The 13,069-nt window shown below is 35.5% G+C and overlaps 1 protein-coding gene across 1 annotated transcript in view; it reads left to right on the top strand.

Annotated features, from left to right (window-relative positions):
* Thw (chitin-binding domain protein thawb) overlaps nucleotides 1-13,069 on the top strand; it is a 46,475-nt gene that overhangs the window by 1,738 nt on the left and 31,668 nt on the right. Inside the window, exons 2-6 of the mRNA XM_076763488.1 lie at nucleotides 9,791-9,846; nucleotides 10,116-10,156; nucleotides 10,538-10,691; nucleotides 10,771-10,818; nucleotides 11,658-11,773. Coding sequence (XP_076619603.1) covers nucleotides 9,795-9,846; nucleotides 10,116-10,156; nucleotides 10,538-10,691; nucleotides 10,771-10,818; nucleotides 11,658-11,773 — 411 coding nt within the window. The 5' untranslated portion in view covers nucleotides 9,791-9,794. The remainder of the gene's footprint in view (nucleotides 1-9,790; nucleotides 9,847-10,115; nucleotides 10,157-10,537; nucleotides 10,692-10,770; nucleotides 10,819-11,657; nucleotides 11,774-13,069) is intronic.

Genomic DNA, 13,069 nt, shown 5'->3' on the forward strand with positions numbered 1-13,069 from the left:
TAAAACTAAATCCATTTTTCTTTCTGTTGCCTTATTCGCGACATCGCGGAGAAAGTCGTAGTTACGGATTAATAACGTAAGATGCATTACTATACTCACGGCGGATAGATTAAATTAGCATTCGAAGACGTAATATTTCGCGTACCTGAATCACTCGTTGGGAAAACGAGTAATCATTGAACATACAATAATAATGAAATGCAAACCACTTTTAGGACAATCTTTCGCTAACAATGCTCTCGCTTCTTAATCGTTCCTAATTAAAACGATGCGTACGCTTCAGCATAATTAAAATTAAATTTTTATCATGAATTTTTTTCTAAAAGTAGTTTTGAAACGTCTGTTCAACCTGAAACCATTGTAAAAGTTATACTCAATCCTTAACTACAGTAATTAAAAGATAAATACATACACTTTTTAATCGAAATATAAACCATCTTTATGAACTTTTACAGACAAGGTGTAATTATTTCTAATTAATATTAATATTATACTCTGGACCATAAATTGACATTGTGAATGTAAACATTTTAATTTATTTATCCAGCTTAATTTTACATAAATAGACGTAAAATGGAGTAATAATTTTCTAAATTAGACAAATATTCGATGTTTTACGAACGTCGGTGTACACATCTAGTATTCATTATTTAAGCCATCAATGAATCGCTACATTTTGTATATTTTTCTGTACATTTTTTAGTCTCGTTCGGATGCATTTTTGATTATTAGTTTAGCCGTGGAGCAAATACAAAAATTCTCTATATAAAAAAAAATTCCAGCCAAAGTACACACAGTCGACGAACAAACTTGCGCAAAATATTGAATTGCAGAATAATATTTCGAGAAGCGACGACTAAATTTCTCATGCTCGGGCCCCAACAATGCCATAATTATAAACGACATAGGAAATTGACATCAGCGGTAAGATAAGCGCGTGTTCTTGTCTTTCTTTTCGTCCGTGGTTGTTTTTTTTCGGCAGACATAAATATTTCATAAGTAAACCGGAAAATTATCCTCATTATTTTATTATTGAGCCCGTAATGGATAAGCGCGACGGGGTAGGCGCCGTTACACCATTGCAGAAGTCCTTTCAGAAAGTCTTCGCGTGTGTGCCAGCAGCACGTGTGCTTGTAATTTCACTTATGTCATAGCTTCACTACCACACCGCCGGACACCCTTCTTTTTTCGTCGGTACAACGCGAGAAAACGCAGGACAATCGGCGTTTCTCTGGTCTGAAAGAGAGGTCGCGGAGTCACAATCGCATGTGTGAAACGCGGCGAGTGTCCTGTGAGGTCGTAGGTGGCCTCCGATGTGTGGCACAGGCTCTCGATGTTCTAGCGGCGAAAGTGAGCTCGTCTTCCGGATCAACGCCTGCTTGATAAATCGTACGAGCCATTCGCCATGCTTCCGTCTCGCGTAATGACGCGCAATGCACATAATTAAATACGTTAAAATCGATACCGAACGTCAGCGCGATATTTCTCCATCGAACGAAGAATACTTTCGCGTAGCAGCGTCCGTTTCTTTTCGATTTTCTCGATATCGTCTGGTTAGAATTCCGTCATTAACGTCTGTAAAAATGACTCGTCCGCGTCCGCGTTTCGTAACTTCTCTCATTTCGTCGTCCTCGTATAATTAATATTTGTTAGTAAACGTATTCCATTAAAGTCCTCGCGAAACCGTTCGGTTTAATTTTCAACAAATTGCAGCGTCGAAGCGCGGGGCATCCCTTTCGGTATTTCCAACTATTTATTATCAGCGAAATGAGAAGCGTTTTGCGGAGAACCGCTTTTTCTGCTATCGTAAACGTTAATCATAGCGTTACTGTTTCGACATTCTTCCATCGAAACGACAATTTTGTCGAAAATTATACTCCCCGGTAGTTCCACGAATATTCGCGCCGACAGATATTGCTGGCCGACGACCGCGACACGATTCTTCGTTTGAACATCGGATTACAGCGTAAATTAACGTTTACGACAGTTTATTGGTCGAAGTCGTGTCGAAGGATCCGCGACTCGTTTTCTACATGACTCAATATCGGTTGCTGGTCGGTTCGCTGCTTTCTAAGATCTTCTGCCGGGAGACCGGTAATCAGATTCGTTCTGTAATATCTCGACGATCTTCGTTGCTGGTAAAGGCGTCGGTGAGTGGCCCCAAATGACCTTTCTTCTGCAGTCGGGATCGTAAATGCGGGCGGATTCTCCCTGACTTAGGGTCAACGCCGACACGATGCCGCGGCACCACGACGGTAGGAGGTCTGACTTCCGCTTCTCTCTACCGACGAGCTTGTCTTCCCGTCGCCGTGACTACCGACCGAAAGTCTCGTGTTCGTATGTGTCGGACATATATTCGTGAACAGGATGTTTCATAAGGTGCTGCTCTGGAACGATCCCGCGACGAGCGTTTCCTGTACCGAAAATGCGGTCTCTGCCTTCATTTTCTCGTGTCTCACGTCGTTCATTCGCGAACAAAGCGGAACAACTCGAAATCTAGCCACTTTTAGATTTTCTCTTCATCGAAGTGTGAATAATGATCCGTGGAATAACAATAATATTTCAAATAAAGTAGCAAAGGCGTCGTTAGAAAAATACAACGCTTTTAAAATTCTAGAATTAAGTAGAATTTTTTTAAGGGATCGATTTGTTCAAAAAGGCTGATTATATTCTTTCCCGAAGGTAGTTTTGCTGTTTCTATCAACGTCCCTGTGCTAGGGAATTCCTGCATTTATGTTACATATATGTATATCATAGCGTTGTATTAGTTTTTGGAGAATTAGCTGGATTTGGTTTCTTATTTACATTAAGTATACTGGGTTTTTAATATTTAAGCGTTATTTAGTTTCATGCTGCTTGGTATGTTTGCTGTTGAGCTACTATTTGTCCCATGTGCCATTAATTAGTTTAGAAAAGTATTTAGTTGTTTCTTTTGAGGGAATTATCGAATTATCGAAGTTCGAGCTGCAAGTTATTTAGTAGAGGGTCAACGTTATATGGGTTGAAGATTTCATAGGTATTGTCAAAATCTGTCGCAGTTATGAGATGAGAGATTTTGAAATTGATTTTTAAATTTTTCAGACTTTAATAATAATTCAAAAAAATATGCAATCATCTAATACGTTAGCGTAAAATGTTAATCCTGGAAAAATAATTTCGTTATATGCTTTTGTTCGTGGTATTCGTTATGAACTTCTGTTTACACGAATAAAATCCCACATCGTTGGAAGACGTACGCGTTATCGACATAAAATGAAAAATATGGAGCCTAATAATTTAGTATAAAAGGATTATGGCATCAAAAGTCAGTCACGAAAGGAACAGCTAGTTACAAGAACTCTCCCGTAATGAATACAATGCTTTACGTAAGGTGGCACTCACATATGGGAAAAAGTTCAAAAACACGACACCTTCTTCGACGAAGTTCGTAATAACGCGATACAAGTAAGAGGGATGGCGTTGAAAATGAAATGCGTAATAAATATTCTCACGCGCGAAGAAAAACTATCTGAAACTACTTTCCTCGCAAAGAGTGATTCTTATTAGGTATGTGATTATTTAATCGTTTATTCAAATTTTTTTTTTAACGAAAAGTTTAACTCATATATTTTGTTTCAATTTGTGTAAAAGTGTTTTTACTATTAACGCAGTCAGTACAGTTTCATAGATTTAAAATATATGGAACAGATAAATTATTCAAGCATACGGGTATGGTTATGGACTCTGCTAGAATAATAAATAAATAAAAATTATCCAAACAAAGTGGCGACATTTTAAAAAAGGATTTCAGTATTATCCATATATGTTAATCTTTCAGAGAGCTAAACAAATTTAAGATTTAAGGACATTAATTTAGGTCTGGTAGAGATTATAAACAGAGATCTTAAGGTGTTTTTTAATAATCACACTAGCCAATAAATTGTAAACAATAGTAAGATTAAGTTTACTTAGTATGGTTTATGATTAGTTTTTAATAATACTTTGTTAAAATTGTAGATTAGGATATAACATGTTAGATGAAGAACGCATATTTTCTATTGACCAGTGCTATAAGACAAGTTTAAATACTAATAACTTAAGAACGAAAAATATGATTTGTTTTAAATTATTGGTTATGCTTAGGTACAAAGAGGAAATTAATTAATCATATTTTTGAAGTGTTTACTCTCGCTTGACTTCGCGGGCGATGAACTTTATAAATTAACGACGAAACTAATTGATGTAGCAGAAGTTACCGCTTCGGAAAATAAAAACTGACAACAAATGACGAGCGGAGTGGAGTTAATGGCTCCGTTTACCTTCCGGTCTTATAAACGGAAAAGGAAATTTCTCGTTTTGGACCGTAACAAAATGCCTCTGCTGATTCACGTAATTAACTTCGATGTTGCTCGCTTCGATGAAGCTGAACAAAGGATAAAAGCAAAGAATGTTATTGCATATGCTTCTATTCTATAAATATATTATAAACATAATCATAGACTCGAAGAGAATTTCCACCGCTCCATAAAATCGATAACAATCAACGAATACATTTTTGATAGCGTTGTTAGTAGATACGTATCTTGATAATATACTGTCTGTACATAAAACATGAACGACATTGAAAATTTAAAATGCTCTCTGCATGGTCATCGTTGCGTAAAATATATTCTCTTCGCTTGAAAGAAATTCTTGTAACCCTATTGTTAGCTTGAAAATTCATTCTAAGAATATTAGCAAATCGATTCTTACAAAGGAATAATACATGTTTCAAAATGTGAATGATAACGTTCGACAGGGAATCCAGAGATGTGCAAAATTTGATTTGAATAACCGATACGATCAACGTGTTGCAAATCATTCGATTAAGCGGATAAAATTTTATCTGTTCGTTGTGAGATATTTCATTCTGTGATTGAAATTTTTATTTGATGAATAACGAACAAACGGATATTTATCTTTCATTTATCGTTCGAAATTTTTGACCTATATAAGGATTTTGCCCATCTCTGAGTGAATTGACAGAACTCGTGTACCAATCGAATCATTAAGCAAGCGATAGAAAAGTTGCGTCTAAATTCAAGCGGGTAAATGCAAGTTGCAAGACGGTCATTAAATGATTTCGACATCTTGATAAGATAATCGAGTACAGCCTTCTAGCTGACGTAGCCAAGATTGTTAGTTTAGTGCAAGTTTTTAGCCAAGGATAATGATTATAGAGCAATCCCATTAATCAGAGGTAGGTAAGAGCGCAATAAACAATAAAAAAAACCGACGTTTTTCTTTCATGAAGATAAAATAAAAAGTAGCATCTTTTTATTCTTGACTTTGCATGGATTAATGCAATGGGATTTTATGATTAAAGACTCGATTTAACCAACGAGTTTCATCCTTCCAACCACAGTATAATGTTACCACACTCTACTTTCTCGATTCAACCTCATTGGGAAAAGTAACTTTTCTCCCAACACGCAACGCAGTTACGATAATATCTGGTGACATGATTTGTTCGTTTATCGGATTCTTATTCTTTACGTTTAGGGATTGCAATAATTCAAATTTACCATTAAATGGCGACAATTTTTGTTAATATTTTTACCAGTAATTCGTTATTTTCCATAGATAATTCGTTACATTTATAATATTGATGATTTTATTGTCAATGAATTATATAGAATAGCGGTTAACTTTTTTTTCCACGAATCTCTTTTGTCAGAAATTTTGTCTTCTTCGGATATAACGCGCGGAACATGATGAAACTTAGTTTCGATTTTAGCAAATTGTTAGTTCAAAGATCAATGAGTTTATCCTTAGCCAGGTCTGCATCTTCGATAGAATTTATATTAGACAGGAAAGGATTATGGATTCACGTTTAATTTTAACGTCATTGTTAAAAGAGTTTAATGTTTTTAGGCGTTTGCAAAATTCGTTTTTTAAAAAAACATTGTTAGAGAATTTTTCATTATAATTCCGTCTTAGCAAAGTACTTCTATATCAGCAACTTAGCTAAGAAAGTTTGTAATTTCTCTGCATAAGATATCGTGGTAAGTTCAGGACATCGAATCGAAATATTTGTTATCCATCGTAATGTCGAAACATTGAAAAGATAAAGTTGGTAATTTTAGGCATAACGTATGTGACAAAAACAAATTCGCGGACCCTAGATATCTATTTGAGGCCCTCTCGGGGTCCTCGAACCACAGGTTAAGAACCACTGATATGGAAGATATTTTCTGTGCGAATATATCTTCAACGAGTCACGTATAATAATTGTGCCTAGCTATGCAACTTTACTACCCAATTACTCGACTACTTACTCGTTTCATGTTACTGGAGTATATAATCATTTTACAAAATAATTTGTTGTCGTTCATTCAAGAACATAATATCGTCCAATGCGTGTTTCAACCGGATTTACCAGTCGCAGAACGATAATGAGGTTTCAAACAAATCGAATTAATACTATCAAATGATCAGTGTGTTCCCTTGATCAGAATCCGATGGACAACTTTCACGTTAAAAATCGACAGTTTCAAAATGTTTCTGAATTAAAAAACGCGACAAGTCACGTAACGAAATTCGGGAAGAAAATTAGAAACTCGATAGCTCGATAGATCGAATTTTTTAACTGGTAACGAAAGAAAGGTGGCCCCCACGGATTACTAAAATCATTTACAATTTATTCCTACTCAAAGCTCAAAAAACTTACTTTGGGTAAATCTACAAATTAGAAACCGCTAAGAAAATCTATGGAGCGGGGGTGGAATTTCGTTGATTTTGAATAAGGATCTCTGCAATCCCTACTTACATATACGACGATGCTCTCTTATTGATCCGTTCGATTTCGATCGAGAATACATACATAGTGTCGAATTGATTCTCACTTTATAAACTCGTCAGTGGTTGGTTACTAATGCGCATATAATTAGATGTCGCGATGGAAACTGTCTCTGATGCGGCAGAACTGTTGCGGAGGCAGCAACGAGATTCGCCAGGCGAACAACATCTGAGAATAATTGGACGAGCTGTTGTAATCCCTGTCGCTCCGAGAGGCGTTTCTTTCCGTTCCGTGTTCGTTAAATTTTCTCGAGTAATCGCGGGATCGTCGCCCGAGAATTTTGCGACCGACTTTCACGCGTATCCTTCGGTTACTAAGGACAACGCTGGTCGAACGGTCGGTGTCGTTCGGGAAACCAGAAGGTTACCGGTTATTCCTGAAATAATTGCCTCCTTTGAATTAGCATTACAAAAGAGGAAGGCGGTATACGTATGCGAGTACGCGCTCGTTAAGACGCCAAGTTTTATTTCGCTATCTGCCGGCTATTGTTTCAACATCGCTATCCGTCAGGTCCCGGTGCGGCAAGCTTTCCTTCTTCGTCGACGAGGGTTTAGGGACCGATTACTGAAAAATCGAAATGCCCCTTATTACGATCGCCGATGAAAACGTACTTCTTGGAGAGTTCGCTAAATTAGGATAATTAGAAATCATTGTTCCCGGCTGACGCCATTTATTGAGAAATTATGAACAGGTTCCCTGCGATCAGGAACAGGCAAAATGTATCTCAGAATATATTCGATAAATATAATCCAACCAAAAGACCACGCCGCGAGAATTGTTTGGATCAGCATCTCCCCAAATTCGAGAATTTTGCTCGTCGATAAAGCTATCTCCAAAAGTGAGCTTTGTGGCTGAAGATTTATTTTATTTTAAATTTGAAAAAGAAGATTTAGAATAAAAATGAAATAGCTTATACGAAACAGGATAGAGTGATGTTCCGTACGTGATGGACATCACTGTTTTAAGTCGTTTCTCGTTACTGGAATAGAAATACCGATCACAGGAAAAGATTTCTTATCGTTGAGATTACTTAATAATGAACTCTGAAAAGTCATGCTGCTAACGCAATCCCGCGAAAGTGTTCGAAGTAAAATTACGTGTAACAAGTCTTTGATGACGTTTCAAACTTGAGTCAATTTCAATGTACAAAATTTTTCTATACAGCGTTTGCTTAGAACAGAGATATAGCGTGGTCCATTTACCAGAACCAGAATCTTTTTGGGTATAATGTCTTTACCACTTGAAACTTCAAATAAACGCGAAAGGAAGATACAAAATTTCTCTTTGTCTTTAAATTGGATCCCTTCGCTCGGTGAAATTTCGTTGTACTTTTATCGGTTGGCACGATCGTACGATTGTTTCTCTCGGAGTTCAAAGGTCGTCAATAGTGGAATCAATCTAAACGAGGGACAATCCTTGAAAGTAAACATTCGAGATCGACGACAACGATCGTCGGATCATATCGAATCAAGTTGAGCGTAGCCAAGAGTGAAAGTACGTCATTATAATATTCATCGTTGTTCGCCCAAAGGATTAACCATAAATTGCGCGTCGCATCAAATGCCAACTGGCAAGTTAATGACTACCGTAATCATCTTGAAAGTCCGGTAAATCGTTGAACCGTGAGAATGAACAAGATGTTCCCTACCGTATCTTTGTCGTTGCGTCATCTTCACGGCAACATGATGCTATTTGTTCTTCCGACAACGATCCCCAACCATGATGTCCGATTGAATGTCACTGAGCCACGGACATGGACCGATACGTGACACGACGTTTCTGTTCCCTGGTACGCCGCGTAATAGAAACCCCATTACCACGGTCAGGAATTTAATTAGGATAATCGATTTCGTGGGTAATCGTAGGATACGTAACCGTGCAAATCCCGTGGCTGCATTATCGTGATTGAACAGAGCGTTTCCTTGGTCAGACTTCTTAATAGTTAATGGAGCTAGACGTGGCGTCTTTAGACACGAAGTCACTGAAATCTCACGAAAGCGTATATGTTGCTTGTTCAGGGGCATCATCATCCTTCTAGATGAATTGGATCTTTCCACACTTGATTTATACAGTGACGGACATATACTTACGAACACTTTTCAATATTAGAATCTCTTCTTGATAATATTGTATAGGAAAGGAACAAATCACTGTGACTCCTTAATGGCATATTACGAACGCTTCTTAACATTGGAATCTCTTGTTGATAATATTGTATAGGACAGGAAAAAATTTATTTTCTTATCTAAAAATTGGGTAACGATTTTTGCTGCGTGCTATGGATCATTATCAAGTTGATGAATCCAATCTGTTGGCGATTTATCTTCAGCAAATGGCAATAAAATGTTTTTAATAGCGTTTAAATGAACAAATCGGTGTATCGTGCATTCAGTGCGATGAGTAGGTTCGGTATCATGATCTATATGTTAAACATTGATACGTTGTACCCTAGAAAGCTTTCACTATAAGCTGATACGTTGACAAATAAATCTTCGTTTTGGATCGCTCTCATAACCACAATGAGTTTACCTGTTTTCTCCTTACTATATTATTTTAAATTGTCACGTTATTGAATAAATATTTTATGTTTAACTATTTAGTTTATAGTATAGAGGATTTAGATGTATCGAGGTTCGAGTTATCGAGATTTGATTTTACTAAGAAAAGTGTTCAAATAGCTAATTTAATTTTTTTTACTTTTAACACAGCACCTGCACCTACTATAGAAAAATATTATTAAATAAATTTAAATATCGATAAAACCTGACAACTATTCATCTGATAAATTATAATAATTTGTAATAAATTTACTGAACAAAGCTTTCTCTTCGTTGTTATTGGAGATATCGATATTTCCAGCGAAAACTTCGACCGACGAACGATTTTCATTACAAATAGGGAACGATTTTATTCGAAAGTAACCCTGTACTTGAAATCTGAGAATTAACTTTTTGTACATTTTGTATGTTATAGAATCATGCACAAGGATTTATCAAGAATGACTTACCTTGAAGTAATTATATTTTTATGTAAGTATAATATTAGATATTGCTCGAGGTACGTAATTTAAATTTTTATATTCAATAGAATTTTATAATGTAATCAGAGTAAAATATATAAAATCTTTTATATCTTAAGGCATATGTTTTTTAAAGAAAAGTAAATATTTCTGTCGAACCGTGTATGTTAAGTGTACATTCTATCATCAATTGTTAATAATAAAAACTTGATACTTCTACGAAGAAATGTTAATCGTTTTCTGTAACTCGCTACTTATATATCATTCGATTTTTTTCAGGTTCAGTGGTTAGTTTCATACCCAGCAACTGCAAAACAGAGGTGACTACTATGTTCTATAAAAATTATATAAACTTTTAATGGCAGAACGTACTAAGAATATATTATAAAATATATTAAGTAGAATAGTAAAAAAAAAATCATTTATTATTCGCAATAAGTGTTACCATACATAAAAGATAAAATACATACGAAAATAAATTCTTACTCTATCTATCGATATTTTATTTGTTTGTAATTCCATCTTAAAAACAGCATTAAAGGTTTTATACAATCGGGCAGATTGTATTTGTAACTTTAAAACGTATATTTATAATTCAACTTTATCACTGAGTTATTTATCTCTTATGAAAGAATATAATCGAAGAAAATTCGAAGAAAAAAAGGTTTACGATAGATTTAATATAAATCTTCCTATTCTAGTCAGAGAATGACAACAGGAAAACGAACCTGCCAAAATTTTTATCGGAGCTGGATCTATCGAGCGCCGAAGTATCAGCGGAGAGTACCGAATCCTTGAAAACAATTGTCAAAAGATTGGCACCGGAGAAGAATGGCGAGTACCAAGTTTATCAAGGTTCCAATGCTTAAATTACTGATGTCGAAAGTAACTACTAACCCTCTCTGTCGCGTCTCTAAAGTACTTTCTTTCCCAGTCTTCTTCGGCAGTGTGGATCTTCTCAAGGAATGGCTCAAAGGAGCGGGTATTATTATTAATACTGTACAAGTACTGCACCGCTCACTTTCTCTTTCAGCTTCCTATCTCATAGAATAATGAGCATGCATTTAAGTGGTATTCTCTTAAAACTGATCGACGCGACAACCGAAACTTCCGACCGCGATGAAATTAATATCGACGAAAGAAACGGAAACGAATAGAAAAAGGACAATATTGACTCGGTTAACAGCAGAGTTGGGAACATTTTATTCATGACTAAAAAAGGGCAATTGCATTTTTTAGATGCATCGATAAAAAAAAAAATTCATAAAATTATATTCGGATTGTGTAGCAATCGATACCGTTTAATTGTCATTGTGACATTTATACCAATTTCAGTTAATTTCTTCGAGTATTCGAATTTTAATCAGTAACTTCAGTTCGATTACAGTTTTAAAGGAATACAGTTTTATTTCTGCTATACAGAGTTATTACAATGTATCTAGATTTCTAATTTCGCATGATATGTCTGTTTTTCTTATTATTAAATAGCATTGGTACAGTTGCGATCTTGTAGAATAAGAATCTGTGAATAAAAATATACGTTTCCATTTAAAAAAAGCAAAGTTGACCGTCAAATAGTTTTAAAAACACATAACAAATAAAAACTAAATAAGATAGTTCTATTTCCTCCTTGAAACCGAAAAGCTTCTGTATTAAACGCCTTGTGTTCGGTTCAAGAAAATTGCAGAGATTGTCGATGCTTATTTTCGGTACTTTGTTTCTGCCCTCAAATCCTATCAAAGAATAGACAATAAACAAATTATGAAATTTTGAAACGGGTGGATGAAATCACATAAAAAATTATACTTTTCTTTTCGATAGGTGTTACAGGACAACCGGGAGTAGACTTTCCAGCTCTCACGACGATTCCTGCCACTTCGTTTAGTTGTCGAGGCCTGAAAGGTGGTTACTACGCGGACTTGGAGACAAATTGTCAAGTAAGTAATGAACGGTTTAATATATCTCGCTGAACGTAATTGCCTTAATCAAATGCGAGATTTAACGTTGCGCGATCGCGAAACGTTGAAAGGAGGAAAGTTTCGCGTTAAAACGGAAATTACACGTGCCCCGTAAGAAAGCAATCGGCGAACAAAGAATGTACACTCCGGGACAAAAAGATAGCACATCTTACATTTTTTTATAGTTTTGTATTGAAAACTTGTCTGAAGTCTTGGGCATGCGCTTGCACGTACAGCATCGTACGCGAGCGGGATAAAATGATAGCACAAGCACAAAATCTACGTAGAAATTCTAACAATATTGAAAAAATTGTTCCTTGACCCCGTAAAGTGAGAAAACCCCCATAAACCTGATCCAATTTTCAAACTGTCATAACTTCTACAATAGTGAACGTATCTCATTGAAATGTAGCATCGAAGTAGAGCTCAAGAGTACCTAGAAAAAAGTATTAGACAACTTTTCTGTGGAACGTCAAACAAAATTATTAAAAATGAAAAACGAAGTTTTAAGAAAAATCGACAGGATAGATGCCTAAATTTTTCAGCGAAAAAAAAATTTTAAATCGTTCTGGAAAAATTATTTTCGGTTGCGGGGGTCAATTACAATCATTTTTGGTGAATAGACATACCCCGAAATCCTAACCACTTTTGAGAAAAAAATTCAAGTAGATGTGAAATTTTTCGACAAAATTAAAAAATTTCAAATCGTTCTAAAAAAATTATTTTTAGTTGTAGGTGTCAATTACAATCATTTTTGGTGAATAGATATACCTCCGAATTCCTACTCATTTCCGAGAAAAAAATTCATTATTGAAAATTTAATGTGAGGCTAGAAATGGATCCCCGAAATTTCATGCGAATCTTTAAAATGTCATAACTCCTGAACAGATTGGACGATTTTAATGTTTAAAAAAGCAAACTACGCGTATTTTGGTGGAGAATATGTACAAATCGCAAAAATATTCGAAAAGTTGGTCCCTGACCACGCAAAATGAGAAAAACCCCATAAAAATGGTCCAATTTTCAAAGAGTTATAACTCCTACAATAGTGAATATATTTCAATGAAACTTTTTTCTGAAGTAGAGCTCATGGGTATCTACAAAAAAGTATTACACAACTTTTCTGTAGGGCGTCAAATGAAATTACTAAAAATAAAAAACGAATTTTTAAGAAAAATCGACAGGGGGTAGGTGTCTAAATTTTTCGACGAAAAAAAAATTTTTCAAATCGTTCTAAAAAAATTATTTTCAGTTGTGGGGGTCAATTACAATCAC

The sequence above is a fragment of the Colletes latitarsis genome, chromosome 1 (genome assembly GCF_051014445.1).
Source record: "Colletes latitarsis isolate SP2378_abdomen chromosome 1, iyColLati1, whole genome shotgun sequence".
Lineage (NCBI taxonomy): Eukaryota > Metazoa > Arthropoda > Insecta > Hymenoptera > Colletidae > Colletes > Colletes latitarsis.